General features: G+C 37.1%; 1 protein-coding gene across 12 annotated transcripts in view; it reads left to right on the top strand.

The window, feature by feature from the left end:
- Window positions 1–21,953, top strand: part of CACNA1D (calcium voltage-gated channel subunit alpha1 D) — a 176,501-nt gene that overhangs the window by 139,963 nt on the left and 14,585 nt on the right. For all 12 annotated transcript variants that reach the window (XM_082059732.1, XM_082059737.1, XM_082059738.1 and 9 more), the window contains 7 exons: window positions 24–115; window positions 1,447–1,606; window positions 2,856–2,983; window positions 3,098–3,194; window positions 4,761–4,863; window positions 5,895–5,996; window positions 11,356–11,486. In XM_082059732.1, the coding sequence (XP_081915858.1) occupies window positions 24–115; window positions 1,447–1,606; window positions 2,856–2,983; window positions 3,098–3,194; window positions 4,761–4,863; window positions 5,895–5,996; window positions 11,356–11,486 (813 nt within the window). The remainder of the gene's footprint in view (window positions 1–23; window positions 116–1,446; window positions 1,607–2,855; window positions 2,984–3,097; window positions 3,195–4,760; window positions 4,864–5,894; window positions 5,997–11,355; window positions 11,487–21,953) is intronic.

Genomic DNA, 21,953 nt, shown 5'->3' on the forward strand with positions numbered 1-21,953 from the left:
CTCAAAATCCTGTTTTACTGTAGGTATTTGGAAAAGTGGCCATGAGGGACAACAACCAAATAAACAGAAACAACAATTTTCAGACTTTCCCCCAAGCTGTGCTGCTTCTCTTCAGGTAAGTAAACCTTAACTCTGGCAATGCATCCCATCTAATTGATCTATGAAAAATGTCTGTAGCTCTTGGACCATGGATTTGTTCAAAGTGTGTTTGCAAGCGAGAAGCAATTTAGCATAACAAGAACATACGCTCTGTGGCTCTGTCCTGAGTGTCTGTTGGCACAGCAGGGTTCTAATTAAGTGATACAGACCTAAACTCATTACAGATGTTGTGAAACATCTCATCTATGAGGTTATTGTCTTGAGGTAGAGCCTGAATATGATCTGCCCTCACATCACCATGTAGGTGTTGGGAAAAGTGAAAAAGACTGTGCCCTTACTGTACTCTTTAGAAGCACAGCTAGCATGAGAGTTTGAATAAATGAAAAGTTGTTGTAAACATAAAGAAATAAATTTGCATTTGCTGAAGAAATCACAAGAAATAGAGAGTGTAAGCTGCAGAAGGGAAATATCAGATAAGCAGCAGGCAAAACTTTCTGATGGCAAAGACAGCTAAATCTTGATGTAGGGAGATTATGGGATCTCCATCACTAAAGAGCTTAAGAAGAGGGTAAACATTTGCCAGGAGTGCTTCAAAATGTCCTGGAGCAAGGAGAGGGAATGACATGAAAAAGGGATGCCTCTAAAAGTGACAGCCTCGAGAGTTCTCTTGCCTGTGACTCTGTAACTCCGCTTGGCTCCTGTGCATCCTTACTACTCTGGTTGGCAAAACTGGCAGCTCATCCCTTACCTGAGCTCAGGATCATCATCCAGTGAGATCTCAGTCGCTTTATGCATATAAAGACTTCTGCCTTTGAAACTAGGAAATGAACACAGCCAAAAATGTCATCAATATGTAGTTGTCTTTTAAATATCTGAAATAGTTAGTCTGTACACAGGCATTACCCAGCTATGCAAAAAATTCAACAGCACAAGTGAGAGACAAGCATTTCTTCAACCACACTCATGAAAGGGCAACTCATCTTTCACAAATAGATACTTTCAACTTTTATAACAGGTTTTCATACACACCACAGCTTTTGTACACAGCAGGTCCACTGCAAAAAATATTAACTTGTAAACCACAGTTTGGGGTTCAGATTTTTACATCCAAGCCTTTATGGTGTGTCAGTCTACCTTATAGAATGTGTCTATTGTCAGACCTATGCTTGTAATTTCTGAAACATGTTCCGTATTTTTTAAATTAGTTCCTGCTCTGAGAAGTTCATGGTCTGTCTTCACTTTTTTACTTGTACAGCTCCAATCTTTTTATCATAACTTAACACCTAAATACATCTTTACTCCATTTTGATCAAATAATAATTAATTTCTCTTCATGATCTTGCAAAGGTGTGCAACTGGAGAAGCCTGGCAGGAAATAATGCTGGCATGTTTGCCTGGAAAACGCTGTGATCCAGAATCCGATTATAATCCAGGGGAAGAATACACATGTGGAAGCAATTTTGCCATCATTTATTTTATCAGTTTTTATATGCTTTGTGCATTTTTGGTGAGTCTAGCTTGTGCTTGTCAACAGAAATGAGCTTTAGCAATTTGACTTTCTTCTGAACTAAAAGGCTAGTGGGTTCAGAGAACAATTGAAAACCCCATATCTAAAATATTTTTGCAAGGTTATATTTTTCCATACACAGTCCTAAATTCTGTATCTTATACTGATTTTTACAGTCAGGGTGGTGAAATACTGAAATAGGTTGCCCAGAGAGGTGGTATTATAGGTGCCCCATCCCTGGAGACATTCAAGGCCAGGCTGGATGGGGCTCTGAGCAACCTGATCTGGTTGATGATGTCCCTGCTCATTGCAAGGGGACTGGACTTGGATGAACTTTGAAGGTCCCTTCAACCCAAACTGTTCTATGGGTCTGAATTCTCATGTGCAAGATGTTCTTCTGACTACATGTATGCAGGAGTGGTTTGCTATACATTTGAAGGCTAAGTTAACAGTCTTTTCATCAGCTATTATTTCATGGACTTCTTCATAGTATCATTAAATATTCATTAATAATAAAACTGCAATTTCTTTGACTTACTAGTAATGCTATCTGTATTATTTAAACTAAACAGATTTGGATTAATGTACCTATAAGTGTGCTCTATCTGTGGCACATGAGATGTGAACAATAACCCTTCTTCCTAAGCCATGGCATAATGGATTATTTGCTGTAAAATAATATTTGAAATACGTTTTTCCTCATTGCAGCTGTCTCATCTAAGCTGATTGATTTGTTCTGTTCACAGTACTGTTCTCCTTGCCAAAGGACTGTGGTTGAACAGAATTCTGTGAGCTAATGTAAACATACATGTTCTGTTGTGCATCATCTTCTGTGTTAACAAAAGTATGCAGAAGACGTATTGTCAATACATTGAACCCTGTCAATACAAAACCTGTTTCCTGCGATCTGCACTGTCATACATGTATCGATCCATTCTTTGATTTGATGTAGTGAGACGTGGCAAATCAAGGAAGGGAAACAAAACAGTGTTACAGCCTATGTCAAAGACTGAGTACTCAAAGACAGAATCACACTCTTGTCATATCATTACTTGACAGAGTTCCAGTTCGTCAGTTAAATGTTTATCAAGTATTTTCTGTGGTATTTGATGGTATTTGACAAAAATAATTTGTGAGGTCAATTTATCTTTTTTTTTGGGGTTCTTAACCTGATACCTTATAGTTCTATTTAATGAATATTTTAAAATTCAAAATAACTAGGGCAGACTGTTCTTAATTCCTTTTTTAGATTATAAACTTATTTGTGGCTGTCATTATGGATAATTTTGATTATTTGACACGTGACTGGTCTATTCTGGGTCCCCATCATTTGGATGAGTTCAAAAGGATATGGTCCGAATATGACCCTGAAGCAAAGTAAGTGAGATCATCCCTCTGGTAAGATTTATCTGGTAAAAACAGTAAAAGCAGAGCATAGTATATTCTTTGGGAATGGATCTATGTTTGGTAACTGATGTGTGTTGGTTCTAGGGGAAGGATAAAGCATCTTGATGTGGTTACCTTACTGAGACGCATTCAGCCACCACTTGGTTTTGGCAAATTATGCCCTCACCGAGTGGCCTGCAAGGTATGTCTTACCCTATTTTCTTTCTAGGTTTCTCTGAGAGTTAATTCATTCAATTCTGCCTGATGTGTGTCACATAAACGCAGGAATCCTAGTCTGTTCACAAGGTCTCCTTCACTCTGAACTTTTCCTGTTCTTTTGCAGGCTTAAACCAGTAAATTAGTGTCATTTCTTTCAGTGTTCTCATTTGAGTAGTTACCATCAATGTAAAATTCTTCACAGAGCATCAAAATGAAAGGAGTCAGTCTGTAAATCTGTCATTAGTCTATTGTTGACACAGATATAAACTTCCTCACCCCAGCATTTCTGGTGACCCAGTGTCACATATAAGACTACTTCAACACAGTGACATTTCTGATTTCTTCAATCCCAGGGAGAAAAGGGTGGCTGATAACTTTAATTAACAACTGAGTTTTGATACAGTACTTTTGCAGTCACATTCATGAGAAGTTTGCTGCACATGAAACATAGAAATGAGATTGAAGGGTGGGGACTGCAGGATGATAAACCAAACTGAAGTGAGGAACAGTGTGCAATGCAGTACGTAGCAGTGAGTGAGAAGACTGAAAATTAAAGGGAATTTTAAATGATTGAGAATTTGTCAGGTACAATGTGTAATTTTGATGCAGATTAATTGCATTTTAATATAAAAGCTGAAAAGCAACACGAAGGAGATGAAAAATTATTTGAGAACTTCAGAGCTATGGATATTATGGTTTTAGCAATTTCAGTAGGAATAAGATCAAGCCTTTTAATTAAAGGATTGTTACAATATCACTGTCATTTGGATTTCTTTTATACCTGTTCTATAAATAGTTAAGTTGATGTATAAAAAACCAGGTTCAAACGGAATGCCACAAGGCATACTTAAAGCAAACCTATGTATGTACATTAAGATAAATTATCCAGTTGAGTAATGCTTTTAAACTAGAAGAAAATCCAAGTCAGACATCACAAAAATGTTTTGATAGATTAAACACAGTTCTTCTGACAGACAGCATCAGAGAGATACTGCTCTAAAAGATGAACACTAATGCAGACACGGACTAACCAAGAGAGGAAAGCCCCTTTCACAGTAATTCAGTGTAGACAGCATAGGAGGTGCACAGCATCACTGGAGAGTTGCCTGAGAAATACATGACAGACCTGCTGCTGCGGTTCTTCATGGAGCATGAGGCTGGAGGAACCTGGAAGGTGACTGCACCTGGAGTCCATGCTCTTAAAAAACTGTGTTTGTCCTGAATACTTCCATAGTGTGACCTACAGTCGTAGTCAAGGACTGGGCTTTAGTGTTTGCAAATTAACTCAATAAATGGCTCATGCAAGCTACCAGACAGTTTTAGCTTCTTTATAAGCATCCATGTGATTAATATCAGAAAGAAGAAATATTGGGTGGTTATTGTACGCAGCTGGAGTGGAAGACTCCAATTTTTTTGCAGGCTTATATAATTTTTATGGATAATTTTTATATTATTCTTTTAATACATCAGCTTTTCAGAAATTAACATTATAGGAAGTGTTTTCCAAACAAAGCTGCATCGACATTTGTTTTGTTTTTCTCATTTACAGAGGTTAGTAGCCATGAATATGCCACTAAATAGTGATGGAACCGTCATGTTCAATGCTACTTTGTTTGCTCTGGTTAGGACTGCTCTAAAGATAAAAACAGAAGGTAAGTTTCTTGGTTGTAAAGCTTTTACTACACTTTCCACAAAGTATAATGAGGAAAAGCTACAATGTATTCATTTTGTTGGAGATGAGTAAGGCCGCCTTGCCTCACTGGGTTTGGTTTGTTTTTGGATCATGGGTTGTATTCACTGTGGCTGGGAATGATTTGCTAGAAAATGAAAGGGATAGTGAGACCAGAGCCCAAAGAATCTGAGAAATTATTGTATGCTTTTATCTGGTCTGATAAATATATGTAGCAGTGGCATTAACAGGAGTTCTGCTGCAAGGAACAAATGAGTTCCCCTTTCTGTCCAACCAAGATTCTTCTTCCTCACCGCTCTTTAACTTGGTGCCCTGGACCCCACATTTGTGCAACTGCAACTTCTGCACACTTGAGAGCAACATCCCCAGTTTGGTCAAGGCCAGTTCTGACCGGAGTGAATGGGTTTCTGTCATTTGCCTAAAAGAGGGGAAAGTTTTTAAAAATAGTGATAGGTTTCAAGGAATTTTCTTTCTATTTTCATACATTTTATTCATTATTTTACCATCTTTTGCTACTTTCTGTTCCATGTCTTCTGCTATTCTCAGCAGTGTTTGAGTTCCACTGCCAATAGCAAACTGATTTGATTAAGCACCCTCAAGCATCGGTGTGGTTTAGGTGGGCACTGCAAGACATGAAAAACTGACAGTGGTCAGTAGTCTGAACTTTCAGGCCTGTACAACTGAGTAATTAATATTATTAAACAAAAGAAGGCTCAGCTTTGGATCAAGAAAGAAGTGGCTTGTAAAGAGCAAGTCATCACTTTCTGCACAATCTAAATGGAAGGTATTAAGCAGTGCCAGAGTAGAGCCAAGATCCATAAATTAAGTTGGACCTCTGCAGTGCTCCAGACTTGATTTGTAGCTTAGGCTTGCTGCAAAGCTGCCTTATCACAGTCTCTGTTTGTATACAGCTAATTAATATCCAAAGGATCATTCATTGCAGCTGATTGAAACATAATGTCCATCCTCCATTTTTCTATTTCATTGCCACAGGTAACCTAGAGCAAGCAAATGAAGAACTTAGAGCAGTTATAAAGAAAATATGGAAGAAAACGAGCATGAAATTACTTGACCAAGTTGTCCCTCCAGCTGGCGGTCAGTCTGATAAACTTTGCAATATGCTATTCTTGGTACATTGTGGTTTTTCTAGGTTGTTAGGAACCAAAGAAATAAAATTACTAAATTTTGAAATTATAATGTCATAAAGGACAACAAAACAAGTATTACAAAATAGAGAAAATTATATCCTGTTACATAATACATATAGGACTGATAAATACAACTTTCTTAGATCAAAAAGGAGGAGAGGAAAATGTTATGCTTATTTTCTTGCTTGAAAACACCACCTTATTAGACCTAAATCTAGTCTCCATTTCAAGTCATTCAGCAAAATAAACTAAACTTAGTTTTATTTCAATGTATTGAGCAAAATAACATTTTGTGCTAATTAAGCTTGACAATGTACACTACATTATAGCTTATATCCTTGTATATGTTGAATACTTCTTGGTAGAATACTAGAAAATTTTAATGACCAGCTTAAAAATAGTATTGTTGCTAAACTGATGAATCAAAAGGCTAAATTATCTCAGTTACACTGGTTTAAACCAGAGCAGTTCCATAGTCAACAGATAATGGAAATCGTTCAGGTTTATGCCAGTATGACTGAGATATGAATATGGCCCATGTAAAGAGATACCTAAATTCTAATGACACCAATACATTTGTAAGAATTCTAAGGCACGTATGTTAGTTGTTCCTACGTGCTGTAGAATGAAATGTCAAATATTCGTTATATCTCTCTTTTTAAATATATATATTCCAATATATATATTTAGCCTTTTCCAATATATACATTTTTATTAATATGCCGTAGTGCAGGTTTAGGTGACTGTTTTTTTACTTGTTTTTTCAAGTTTTAAAGGTGCAGGATCTGGTACACTGTCACCCACGCCCAGGATATATTTCTCTAGACATCCAATACACAGATGTGTTCTAATCATCTGGTATTTCCTGTAGTTTATTGTACTTTTGTAGTGTTACGGCAGCTTTCAAGACTGGCCAGGCTCAGGTTTGGAAGCAGACCCAAGATCCCAGCCCGGCTGGTGGTGGATGCTGCTCCCTCTGGCAGGTGATGCTCAGGCCCGGGAGCAGCAGGAGCTTTGTCGCTGGAGGGAGCCACTTGCTGTTGGTGTGGTGGCTGCCAGATAGCAGTGGGAACCAAGGCAAAAATCTAGCAAATTCGACTATCCAAAGGGGAACCGATACTGCACATTTAAAACAACTTTTTGTGTTTTACTCTCTTGTTTTTAGCCTTACGCCTAAGTGCTTGCATGGCATAGATTAATTGCTTTGTTATTGTTGTAACTATGTGCTTGAGCTTTTTCTGCAGCCTCTGTTCCTTTCAACTATGAGTCTTTCCGAATATTCTGAAGCAATTCTGTTTTAGGGTGGTGGCATGGAATTAGTGTTGCCTCTTGCCAATTTGATTCCCCTACATTTTTTAATGGAAATAGAGATGCATGCTTCAGAATAGTGAGCTGTGCCTGCCTAAATCAATCTGACAAAGAATCTGTAAAGATTACATCTTGAGAACTAATCTTACTTAGTAACTCACAGTTAACTGCAGCTTCATTTCATTGCTGAATATAAGCTGTATATTTATTTTCAGCTATACTAAAACTCATTGCTAATATCTATTCTGCAAATGTAGCTCTTCAGTGTAGCTATAAGGCTGAAAACCTGGATCACTGCTTGATTGATAGGAAACAGTGTATGGCTTCTACAACCCTGTATAAATATAAATATGTTGGGAAGTCCTTAAGATTTATGAATTTTTTATTTCAGTTTGGTTTGTTTCTCTGTGGACTTTGTTGTGACTTACCAGAAAATTGAAAATATTGTAAACCACCTAGAAAGAAGAGGAATATAGCTATTTTACATTCATATGCCATCAGAGTGTAAAATAGCTTTGTATACAGTAGAAAGTAGTCTCTATTGATGCCTAATATTCAATAGAAAATTGTATATGACAATAACACCAGTGACAGCTGATAATAACAATCTGCTGGGAGACAGAAAATTCTCATCAATATAAATCAACAAAACATCCATATTCAATATGGTAAAATCACTTGCACTTAAAAGTATTGGGCAGTCTAGTTTATAATGTTTTGCACCAGTATTACTTTTGCTGGTATTACTGAATGCTAGATCCTATGTGTGCTCATGACCATGCCTCCAGAACAAAAAGAAAACAATTAGTTGCAGACCAGAAGGAAAATAAGCAGCATAGCATTTTTTTTCCCTGAATTATAAATAGATGCACTAGAAATGGACAGTTAATTTTTGGTACTGATTAAATAACCTATTACTATAACTTAATTAAATAGTTAATAGTTAGAAATACATTTTCAGTACAGAAAAATGAAACTGCTTTGCAAAACCTAGAATGTCAGTCAAATGCCTGAACATATGAATGACTTAACATTCTTAGGAGACTAGAGAGTAAGAGAAGTACGTGCAACTCACTGAAGATTCGCCTGTATGCTCTAGACTCCCCCCTCCCCCTACAAGCCCATTTAATCCTGCCTAATACTTTTTGCTCCCTTCCAAAAGCTTCCTACTGAAATTACTCCTTTTGCTGTCACTAGTTGTAATTATAGATTTGTCTGTTCTGTGGTCAGTAACGCTTAGCTGCCTCCCTATACCTGTCCGTACCTGGCTATATGTGTGTTACTCAAAAAACAAAGTCAAGGCTGGCTCCCCTTGGCCATGTTTCAGTTCTCGCACGTGTCTGCAGTACAACTGGCTGTGCTTGGGATGTACACACGCGTCGTTTTTACACACAGATGTGGGCGTGCACAATTCAGCAAACTGGTAATGCATTCATCTAATGTGCTTATATAAAGATGGTGCGTGGCCAGAGTGATCAATAAGGGCCCTTCATTTCTGCGTGCTGAGACTTCGCAGGTGCTGTTGTCTCAGGTACAGTCAGGAGTTGTGCAATGTCATAGCCTGGTGTGAGATATGCTCTAAGTGCAACCTATAGTAGTACATGCTCTATCAAGTCTGTCACTTCTATGTGCTTGTCCTTTCTAGGAGCCATTTGCTATATCACTTCCTTAAAAGTTCTATTCAAATACTTGAAACAAAATAGTGTAAAGGTTGGGGAAAAAGCTTATGTGGGGAGTTTGACCAAGGCTACATTGCAGATCTATGTATTCAGCTAAACTAAGGCAGGCAAGTTTAGTTTAGGTGCCTTATAAGATATCTCTTCCTAATACAAAACAGTGTTAATCTCCTGAGGAGCTGCCAAGAGAGATTACAGGTGCATGACAAAGCAGATGCTCACAAAAAGTTTAGAAATTAGATTTAGGAAGTCAGTTAAAAAGCTTTTAACTGCTGAGACTGAACCTGTAGACTGATGAGCTTTGGAGTTCCTGCTGTTTTCCATTGGGGTGACTTGGATCTTTGAAGACATGTCAGAATTTGGCAGAGCAGGCTCGTTAATGTGCTGAGATACTTCCTGCAACAGACTGATCTCCCAAACAAGATATTTTAAAACAATTATTATAATTATTTTTGCTTTGAAACATTTCCCTATCCTTTTTATAAATGTGAAAGCAAGACATGAAAAAAAGAAAGTTAATTAAATTTAAATTAGCGAAAGGTGTCATGTGACAGGTAAAAACACTATTATAAATACTATAATTAGTGAGATATATTGGACGTATCATTACTATTGATAAAACAAAGACACAAGGAGGCTGTTTTAATCAAATGTTAATGTGTGACATTACAGTGACAATCAATTAGAGATTCGCTTGACAATCAATTACAGAAAAAAACTTGTGTAACGGTGTGTTTATATGTAAAATGAAAACAAAACCAACCACAAAACAAAACAAAAAACTAGACTCAAGATTATAAAGCTCCATTAGAGAGTGAAAATATGGAGAAAACAGATGACATAAACTAAAAAAATCTCCATACTTTCTAACAAAGTTGTGTTAAAATGTGTCTGGACACATTAGCTTTTCTGTGTTTAATCAGGCAACAACTGTACATAGTAACCCCAGATCCTGAGAAGTGTTAGGCACCTGTCTGGCTCAGCAACAGCAACTGGAATGACAGGAACTTGATGCCCATCATGGGCCCAAAAGATGGAGAGAACTGATGCCTAATACAAACCAGCCCTCCTTCACATATGGCAGTGACCAACGAGCAACTGTTTTGCAAATAGCTATCTCAAGATACTGAAAAGATGGAGATATTAGACAAAACAGCAGAAAGGGAAACAGCCAACTTCATGCCAGATAACTCTACGGGGGAAAAAAAGTGTGAAAACAAAAGCAATGTTTTTGAATAGAAAACTATTCCTAATTTTCTGGCAAGCGTTACTCAAGACATTAAACTTGCACACCTGAATGACTCATCATCACATTCTTAATGTGCTGTGGACCAGGCAGTTTCGATATCCTCATAAGTTTCCTGCCTTTGAACTTTGAAAACTGAAATTAGGATTTTGTTCACAACAGTGACTCTGTAAAAGTGCTAGGTTTTACTGCACTTGCTGCTCGCATACCTTTTGAACTGTACTACATTAACTGATGGAAGTTCTTTTCATTACTATCATCATTGCAGAGCTGATACCAGATGATAATGTGGGAAAACGCCACAATGTTTCATATTCACTATTATCATCATAGGCTAACTAGGCGGTGGCACATCTTCACTTGAACAAGGGCCACAGAAAATATGTGAAATTGTAACCTCTGTGGCATTTTCTGAGAGTCTAGAATCTGTCTTATTGAGTGACAATAAATCGGAGAAGATACAGGCCAACATGAGCATCTGGGACACAAAACTCAAAGTGGAAGATGCTCGGATACTACAGTGAGGGCAAAACACCAATTAAAAAATGTGCATAGCAAAGCAGGGTGTAAAGTCTTAAGTCCTTATGCAATTTGAACAATGCTACATTGGTACACTGACTAAGCAAACTTGGTTCAGCAGTGGGAAAATAAAGGAGAGATGTTGTAAGCAGGACTTTTATAGAGTCACTCTTATGAACGTAAGTGTATGAAAGTCATAGTAGCTTTTATTTTAATCCATTTATTCCAAGTAACTAAAGCCTGTCTTTCAGCTTCTATGCATACACAAACAGGATTATGGTTTTGTTAGAAACTTACACAAACTTATTTAGAAGTACATGAGACTTGGTAAACTATTGTATTTTCTTTTTTTATTAAGGATTAGTTTACTTAACTGACTGAGTGTAAACTGCTTGCTAAAACATTGCTTTTAAGCTAGTTACAGGTTCCATTGTTGTAAGCTGAAAGCATAGTACCTATTAGTACCCATCACATTTCCCCCCCAAATCAGATGTGAGTGTACAGGCTATTGATAAATGTGCTGACTTGGGAGAGATCTGTCTGGTCTGTTCATTTAGATGATGAGGTAACCGTGGGGAAGTTCTATGCCACCTTCCTGATACAGGACTACTTTAGGAAATTCAAGAAACGCAAAGAACAAGGACTGGTGGGGAAATATCCTGCGAAGAATACCACGATTGCTCTGCAGGTGATTTTGTTTTTACATTTTTAACTAACCATTTTGTGAGCTTACTTGAAATAGCAGGTAGATGAATATTGATGATTGTGCAGTGCTGCAAGGATTTTATTTGGCCCTTATTCATCAGAAAAGTAAAACGTAATCCTGCTATTCTGTCTGTACCAAGGTAAGTGCAAAAAGCTGTTCTCTGGGGATTACTCAAACAGTAGCAACAGTTACAAAATTTCTTAGCAAGTCTAATTGATACATCACAGTATAAAGCTGCTGATGTAAATTCAGATAAATTAAGTTCTGATCTATTTTCCTGTCCCTTGTTTTGCTTTAACTGTTTAATTTCTTGTGTTCCTATGATGCTGTAAGCCAGTTCTCAGAAAACTTCCTAATATGCATTACATTGTAGTAAAGAGTTTTTTATATGGTAGCATTTTTCTTCTTAATTGTCTTTATTATTTTTATTTTCCATTTATGATTACTTGTGAAACACTTCCCTATAACTATTTCTAAGTATTTGCAAGTTTTCAACTTTACATTAATCAATTTCTTTTATAGAAAGCAATGTGAGCGTGCTACATTGTCATAATATACTTCTGTCTCTTAACACAAGCTATCAAATGGAAACCAGGACAACAGATTTGGCCACCTATCTCTCAGCCGGCCTGCAGCAAGCGGTCCATAGAGTATATGTGATCTAAAGAGTGTATTCTGAATGTTTCTCTCCATTGATACCCTTAGTATTATGAACTTTGAAACAGGCAAATGGAAAGCTGTCCTCAAATAATTCCAGACATCATACACTGCACCATTTCTGTTGGATTGGGTCTTTCTGAATATCAGTTGATGCTGAGTAGATTCCTACAAACTACAAAGATATTTAATGTTTCTGATAGCTTTTCATGCTGATGTTAAGATTTAGCAATATGTTATGAAAATCCCTTTCTAAAAGAGAAGGAATGTGTTAGCGTGATTCAGAAACTGTTTTGTTTGTTAGAACTCCTTCCAGTTTGTAATTTGATCTAGCAGAATGGTCTTTGCTGTCTTAAGTGGGTAATTTCTGTAAAGAATTCTATATAAGCAATTTCTAACCAACTTCTTTAAGAAGCAATATACACAATAATTCAACAAGCTAAGGCAGTCTATTCCCTAACATTTGTTTCATTCTGGTTTCCTAAGCAGACATCTGACATCTGACATCTGACATCTGTGACTTTCTCTTGGGGTAGCTGAAGTTACCTGCAGGACTAGTTAATTAGTTAAGAACATGCTTCCTAAGAACCTTGTAAAGCCTGCAATTGCATTCTCTAGCCTGGCCTTCCTTATCTCCTTTCTGCTGCAAGAAAGGGGGAAAACAACATGTTATCAAGCTTTACAATCCATCCCTAACTGTTGAGTGAAGCAGGAGATGAGTTACAGTTTTCTAACCCTGCTGGTTCCTAGAGTTGGCCGTGTCACTCTCTGCCTGGCTTCAGGGAGCAAACATCCTCCTTGGAGAGACAAGGTATCTGTTCCTTGTGGCAAAAGCCCTTCTGTGTTTCAATTCTCAGGACAACTGTTGAGGCAAGAAAATGCATGTTGCCATTTTCCTTGTTTTATGAGAATGTATCAGATCTTTTTCAATGTAGCTCACTCTTCTTTTCCTTCCTTTATTCCTCATGATCACAGTGGTATTACAGTGGGTTTGTTTGGTTTTGTTTTTATTGTGGTTTTTTTTGTTGTTGTTGTTGTTTTGGGGTTTTTTTTTAGGTTTTGTTGTTGTTGTTTTGTTTTTATGATAGTTTTGCTTAGTACTTTTGAAGATACAGAACAGAAAAGCACATAACTTCAAATGGCCAAAGGCACTGCTTCTTTCAAGAGTTATGCCTACATATATATATATATATTTAACTAGTTCTTTGGTTAAGTTCTAGGATAGTAAGTTGGTTCCCTTGCTTTTAGCAACTGTTTACAACATTACCTCTCATGCTGCTGTTTCTGATGGAATGACTTCTGTTAACATAAGCAGAAAAATGATGTGCAATAAGAATTTTGGCATGCAAAACAAAAGGTTTTGTAGAACTTCCAAGCAAAATCTTCATCATATTAAAACTAGAATTCAAGGTCATAAAAAGTAATGTTTGCAGCAAGAAAAGCACATCCAAAAAAATGTAGTATAAAAAAATAATAAGTCATCTGCACCATCTTCAGTTACTTGAAGAGAATTGCATAACACAGAACAAAATTCTGTGAGCTCAGGAAAGTCCATTGAGGTTTTCTGGTGGCCTCTAGTCATGTTAATAATTCCTGTTTCAACACATGTGGGAATAAATCTTCTCTTGGAAACCACATTATTTAGCTCAAGATTCAATCCGTGGAGCTAGGAAGGCAGACTGACTAAGGAGCGTGTGTAAAAATACTGTTCTTAGAAGATGTTACCTTTAGAGAGACACAAAAATGATTTCATTTCAAGGTTCAGACAAAAGGTACACTTTTTTGTTAGATCAAGAAGTTTTGGCAGTAGACGTAGTAACTAAAATTGGTGGCACCTTTGTTTTACCCTTCTCCCAAATGTCTTTTCTGTCATTCACAGTTCACTAGATAAAAACATTATATGCATGCATATATAATGGCATCAAAATGTCTTCCAGCAATTTACAGCCAAATTACTACAGCAAAATTTACTTTATCAAGCTTCTTACTGCATTTGAACCAGTTATTAGTGTATATTTTTCACTAATATCCTCCTAAATTTCAAGAAACTTTTATAATCCTTTGACTTTTGAAGAATGCAAGGAATGTACTTTATTCTTACTTTTAAATAATATTTTGTTATGTATAGTCACATAGTTACTGAAAAGCAGTTTTGAGATAGGGGAGGTTCGGTGGCTTGAGGACACAGTTACTACAGTTCTTAGGCTTTCTGAATTAACTGTTTTACTTAACCCTGCTTTCTTACAAACACACCTGTTGCATCCTTCATTACTTCTAGTTAAAGTTACAATGCTAACACTCTCCAATTTAATTTCAGGTAATGTTTGAAAAAATGGACCTGTTGCTTTAGGTTCTTCCTTTACTCTATTGCTCTATAAAACAAAACAAAAATAATCACCACTTGCAGTGTGCATTAACTACCTAACCCTGATGATATCTATGTATCTGACATCGGTGATAAAGATGTGCAGAAACAGGGAGCTACACTAAGGGAATCCTCTTAACTGCTGCTGTTCTGATGTCAAACATGTCAAGCGATGCAAAACATCAAGTAAAAAAAAAAAAAAGAGAAAATAAGGTGTGTTTTTTTCCCCTTCAAGGTTCTTAGAGTTTTATAGGTCCTGGGGAGTTACCCTGCCTTTCTGCCAACAGCATCAAAGCGGTTTTGTAAAGAAGTTGCATTTGATTCTGCTTTTGCTTTGAAATGAGCTGCATTTTTCATGGAGTGCTCTTAAAACTGCTGCCTTTGTCCTTTTGAAACTGTTAAGTAAGAGGATGTTATAATTGATTTTGATCAGTGGCAAGTATTTAACAAGACTGAATACATTTGAAATTGATACTGAATTTTCTAATTGGAAGACTTAGAGCTTTAAAAAGACTTTCTCCCAGGGCAGTGATACTTGGCCCTTAATTTGATAAAATATCTCTTAGAAATGCCTCTTTCACTGTGCAGGTGGCTCTTTCACAGTGTAATGGTAGTGTACCAAGCTAAACTAGAGAAAGAAAAGGAAAACTGATAGTGGTGGGGGGGCAGACATTTACTTCTGTGAGTGATTTTATTCAGCCGTGTCCAGCATTTGATCAGACTGTTCCAGGCGCTGCAGTGGGAGGAGTGGTTGGTCTGCCTCTCAGGGGACAGTGCAGAAGCCGTAAAATCAGCAGCTTCTGAATGAACACTAGGATAAGCCCAGAATACTTTTTTTTTTTTTTTTCATCATTATGAGTTCAGGAATTTTAACACGTGAGACTGAAAATCATCCTTTGCCTGCATTTTATTTTGTTGCATGAGACCAAAACTTGGGTACTGTGTCAGGAGGATGTCTCTGGCAGCCCCCTCACCACTTTGAGGCCAGAACCTTGACCCGACTGGAATAAAGAAAACAGCTGCTTCTGATACTGGGTTGGAGAAATGTTGTGGAGGGAGAAGAAACAATAAAGTTTGGGCCACGTTAGGACATGAGAACAGAGCTCCCTGCAAAACTGAGTTTGCTTTGTGAGTGCCAGAGGATGCAGCAGGCAGGAATTCCCCTTCTTACTGCACAGTAGTTGCATTCAGGGTGATTTTTATTCTGTATAGCTCAGTTTTTTCTCCAGGATGCAGTGTTTGCTGTTAGCCTAACCTGGGCTGCTGTTTGGGTACGTGTATTCAGAGAAGAGGAGCGCTACAGAAAGTGAAGTGAGTCTTGGGAAATTATCTGCCCAGGCTATTCAGTAAAGTCTTTTTGCTGTGGAGTTTCAAATTCCTCCTCATTTGGAAAAGGACACTTCAAATTATAACCAACAACAGTTTGTCTAAACTTGCATATTGTCACCACAAACATCTTCAGAAATGAAATAACAATTTTCCTTGGAATTAGAACCTTCTGTCTTCTGTAGACACATGTTTTTCACACCTTACGAAGAGAAGTAAAGCAAGTGATTCTGAACTGGTAGCTGACTAGTTCATGTTAGCTGTTACTGTCAGTTTTGTGGTGTCATATATGCCCCTAGGACATGAGAGAAAAAATTCCTTAGGGCTCACGACGCCTTTCGTATGCTGCTGACTGATACTTCAGCAGTGGGAACAAATATATTTTCTGAGTAAAATCAGAACAAAACATATTTGTAGCAGTAGTTTAAAAGGTGTCTTTCTATACTGATGGAAATTTGTATTGAGCCAAACAGTAGTCACATTGCTAGTAAAATAAATATTAAGTGAAGCATGAACAAGTTTAATTACTTTTCTCTAGTACTTAGAGTGAATCGATTAATTCTACACTGTTTTTCATAGGGAAAATAATTACTGTAAACTAGGAAACATTTGCATCTATATTTCACGTTTAATTACATGTAACCCTCTTTGTTAATACATAGAAATAAAAGTTAAAAGATATTTCCTGTCACATCACAAGTACAAAAAAGCACTGATCTATTAAGCTGAACTTGATTTTGGGAACATGTTTCAGATTAAACTAATTATGCTTTTTATCTCTCTGCAAATTTTGTAAGTCATATCAACTTTGCAGTAAACAAAGAAAACAGAAAAAAACCAAACCCTCTGATGAGCATCAGCTGAGGGGTTAATATGTTGCTCAGGTTCAATTTAATTGTGCTTCCGTGTTCATGTTGTGTTCACGAAGGGCTCAGCTTGAAGGGAGTCTGGGTTTGACAGAGCACGGGGCTTTTGTGCAGTTGTAGAGCAGCACTTGGCTTTGGCGTTAGGAGACGGGCTCTGAGAAGATGCACGACACTGGGGAATCGCGGCTTGACTACTATGTCTCTTATGTTCACTGCTATAGCGTAGGTCTATTCAGCTATTTTTCTGCATGCCTGTGTTCTTCTTTTAGTAGTTCTTGCATTGTATTCTGTTCATTTTGACCTCAGTTTATTTTTATGTTAAAGTGTTAACGTAGCTTTGGGGTTTCTCATTCTTTTTGGTTTTCTTTGCAATTAAATAAGCAGGTAGTAAAAACCATGTTAATTATATACAAATGTAATGGTTTATGTGAACATTTTCAGAGTCACAGGCTTTCAGGATTCTACAGCTCTGAACACCTAAGTATTTAGACTCCATATTTATGCTTCATTTCAGATCTAGTGAGTTTATAAAGCAATATACTTAAATATCCATCATTCTTCTAAAATCTGTGAAACGAAACTTTCAAGTGTCTCTGCCATTTCCTGGTATCACTATAAGATGCCTCAAAAAAGAGAGCATAGTGTATTTTACATTATTAGAAATAGTATATGTGATAGTGATTATTATTATTTAAATAAGGGTATTGTGCTTGCACTTCTGAAACTAAGCTTAAACTGCATCTATATGTAGGTTGCACCATACCTCAAAATGGATGTGGGCTGAGTTTAGATATAGGGAAAATTATATTTTTGTAGTTCCAGTATTTATAAGCATTTAAATGTTTTTCTAGAAGTCATGACTCTGGAGTCTTACATTATACACAAAGTTCTTAATATAAGACATACATCTGAAATGGTGTTACTGTTTTTCACATACTATAGATGTGGAAAATTAATTTAAAATCTATTTGGGATTTGTTAAAAGTAGTCTTTTAAAAATGTTTAACTGTTCAATGTTTTCATGTTTAACTTTAAAATGTTTGATATTTTGGCATGAGGTGCTTTTCAAGCATCTTTAAGCTTCTCTCTCTAAATGACCAATTCAGAAATACAGTTATTAGTCATATGATATTTTTTCTCACCGAGGGACTCCTGCAGCTCTATTCTTTCAGCATTTAAAAGCCCACGTGTGTCATCTCAGTGCTGTCTCAGAGACAGGGGCGTCATTAATTGTCTCTTGAGATGCTATTTAGGACACAGCACTGGTGTATTAGTGCCTTGTGCCATCTTGAAAACACTGCAGGTGCCATTATGCCTCATAAAGCACAGCTGCACAGAATTATCATGTTAATTTGAAGTCATCTTGTGCGTTTACAGGAAAGCCTATTTAAAGACATACTTGGGTTTATTATGTAACTATGTTGTTCAGTGCACAGTGTGTCACTAGTTTGGTAACTAACCATTAGACTGACACGTCTCATCTTTCTCTTGCCTACAAGGAAAAAATTAAGCAAGGAAGGCATCAAAAATTAAATTTTGGAAAGAAAGTATCTGAATAAGAAATAATTTATTTTGCAAACTTCTAGTGAAATCTCAAGGACGGAATTAGAGGCAATCAAACATATTAACATTAATCTCTTTTCTTCCTCTACTTCCAAGATAAAAACCAACAAAACCGAAAAACCTGAGTAGAAACAACAGATGTTCTCTTGCTGAACAGCATGAATAATTCAGTGATGCAGTTTTGATCAGTGTTATACCTATATAACAGGTGTCCAAATATCTCTTGCATGTTTTATCCGTTCACTAGACATTTTCGTCTTCTATTGTCTTTGATGAAAACAAAATATGCTAAAAGGTACAGGGTAAATGGACATAAACAGTAAGACCTATGTGAGAGAAAAAAAGTATTTTTTTCAGTTACAGTCACATTAGGCAAAGACATTTGTATACAGATAATAGTACTACTCTCTATCAGATAGAGATGAACAGAACTGAACAATTTTTGTTCTACAATATACTGGGATTATTAAACACATTTTCTTAGACATGTGATCCACCTGACTGATTTAACAGCCTTGTGAACCAGACAGGTTTTGAGTCTGGTGAGCTGAGATGGATATATGATGGCAGAACTGGCCCCTTGTTTCTTGAAATTGTGTGACTTGTATTTTGGTCTGTAAAAAATAGGAAATAAATCAAAATTTATAATTCACGTTTCAACTTACTTAGGGAAAAATTTTAGAAGTGTTTTTTTTCTGCTGAGGTGGCATAATATAGTCTTGAAGCTTCCTATAAGGAAAGGTGAGAATTCTATGGCAATGTGAAAATCTTCAGGAACTAAGAATCTGCCATAAAAAAAGTAGCATGTAAGAGAAACTAGAAAGAGCATGACCCTCACGGTAATCTTTACCAACTGAAGGAAATGTTATTAAAGTTCTTTCATCAATCTTTAGTGTCTACTTGTTCTGTTTGAGGAAAGTAAAGAGGATTTAGCTGTGATTTCCTCTCCTTTGCAGCTCTGAGAAGCCATGCTTAAAACTGGGAGAAAATAGTTTTGTATAACACTCGGATTTGACTGTTTTTTTGTTTTGTTTTTAAAGTCATTATAGCATGATGCTTCAGGAATGTGGCTAGTCTTGAATCATTATATCTTATAACAACAGAAGGTCTTTTAAAGTTCTATTAATACTTAGGGAAATAATTGCCTCTCAAGAACTTCAGCAGTTGTAGTGAAAAGAAACAAGCACACCTCCGGCAAACGGAGACAAATCACTATCAAGGCTCTCTTATGAAATGTCATGTTTTTTTTCTGAGAGACAAAATAATCTCATATTTGAATGTAGTATTTTTTCAGACTTCACAAATGGAGGTCAATGCCCTCTTGTGCATTTTGATGTCTCTAGGGTTCTTGCTGGGTAGACGACAATGGGCAACCTTATGTAGGGAAAAGAAGGAAAACCGTCTTCCCTGTAAACTAATGGACAGAAGTGGAGATGGTTGGTTTGATTTTTGTGTGTGTTCTTTTATTTAAGAGATACTTGGTTTGGTTTGGAAGTACTTTTGAAGGTAAAGTGGAATGTTTTGTCAGTCCATGCTACCTCTACGATCTTCAGAGAAGACATTGAATGTGGTTCAGTGGAGGGATTTCACTACTGGCATATAAGTACCAATTCCTGTGTTTTTACATCAGCCACACCCCAGTGGTAGCTGACTGATCTAAAGAAGGATTGTCTGATCAGTAAGAGCACAGCCTGAGAACTTGTCTCACTCTGGAGTGCTCTCGTGTCATAAAAACAGTTCTTTAATACTTCTAGATTACACCAGGTAAAATGAAGCAGTACACGGGAGTAGTCATTTTAATGTTGGAGTTCATACAATTGTTGTAGGTAGTTCTGTTAGAGCAAATAAACTGAGGAATATTTTAATTCTGCAGGCAAATGTTGTTTCTGGAACCTGTGATTTCTGTACTGGCTGTGAGTGAATAAAGCTGATCCGTTTAGTTTAACTAACTTATACTTTTACATATGATGATCCAGGTTGTAGTCTTCTGCTGTTGAGTGTGTCATTGCAAGAGGTCTGTTACACGAAAATTAGTATTACCCAAGAGAGATGAGATTATAAAAGCTGCCTGCTTTCTCTGGGGTAAAGGAGGAGTAATTCACAAAGAAGTAAACCAGAAATCAGTTGGAAATGTAATCAAAATGAAATTACTATTGAATATGCTGCTGCCAAACATGTGGCTTTTCTCAGCTTTTAGGCATGTATTTGTGGGACTTTGTCACAATTTGGCAGACAGTAGTTTTTGCCAGGCTTATAATTTATAATACTGCTGCCTGAGAGTGTTCACAGAAGGGCTCAGCTTGAAGGGAGTCTGGGTTTGACAGAGCACGGGGCTTTTGTGCAGTTGTAGAGCAGCACTCGGCTTTGGCGTTAGGAGACGGGCTCTGAGAAGATGCACGACACTGGGGAATCGCGGCTTGACTACTATGTCTCTTATGTTCACTGCTATAGCGTAGGTCTATTCAGCTATTTTTCTGCATGCCTGTGTTCTTCTTTTAGTAGTTCTTGCATTGTATTCTGTTCATTTTGACCTCAGTTTATTTTTATGTTAAAGTGTTAACGTAGCTTTGGGGTTTTTCTTTGCAATTAAATAAGCAGGTAGTGAGTGTGAAATGCAAGTGGCTATTCTGACTAATGACTGAAGAACCAAAATAGAATAGAAACCCTCTGCTAAACAACTACTGCCTTTGTCTCTGCTAAATAAATAGAAGCCTTTGGTCTTCTCAAAATCTGTACTTTAAAGGGTTAATTTTACTTCCCGTTAGTACCTTACAAAATGATGACTTTAGCAAGCTTGCTAAAGTCTTGACTAGGCAATTTGCATAAGAAGTGGGAGAAAGCACAACATATTCATGAAATATATATTGTATATTAACTCACTAGTAAAGGATTTTTAGAGCCTTGTTCAATTATAGCATAACTCTCAAATTTCATCCCTGAGGAAGAAAATATAATTGACAAATACCTGTAGCTAATATGATTAGTCAAGCGCCATTTTCAGGAAGTCAAATAGTGGTGTGGGTGAAACCTGAAAAGGAGCGTAGTGTAAATCTACCCCATGAGGTACAAAGCTTTTTGTTTCATCTCTTTCTAGGTTCTGATTTCCCACACTGCATAAATGCCATTTTGCTTCCCCGCAAATTAACTATTTCCGTTTTGAGCTGAAACCCAACTGCGATGCTGTGGTGTACTCCAGGGGATGTGTGTGATAGGCAGCATGAGTGGGACCAAGACGTGTTTGGTGCCCTCCAAGGTCATTCAGCTTCTTCTGGAGGTGTGCAACACACAAAGTTCATGCCACCCCAGGGTGAGAAACACACAATGTCTTGACATGGATTTACAGCTCTGATGGGCTGGGACACCCTCATCTGCATCAAAAAATGCAGAAAAATAATAAATCAGGCTTTTAGACCATAGCCAAGGATTGAGCCAAGTGCTGTGCATGCTTATGGGTAGTGTGAGTGTAGTCTTAGTAAAGGGCTAAAGAAACAAATCTTCGATTTCTTCTGAACCTGAGAAGATTTTAAAAAGAGTTGGCAAGACCACGATTGTGTTTTTTGCTTCAGACCACAACAGACAGTTAAAACAGGAAAAAATCTCTTTTTTGAAGTAAGGCCTATACAAAAGCATGGAATTCTTGGCCCTGAGTATGATCTCTGATTCCTCTCTGAT

This window comes from Streptopelia decaocto (genome assembly GCF_964273445.1).
Source record: "Streptopelia decaocto genome assembly, chromosome: 8".
Taxonomy (NCBI): domain Eukaryota; kingdom Metazoa; phylum Chordata; class Aves; order Columbiformes; family Columbidae; genus Streptopelia; species Streptopelia decaocto.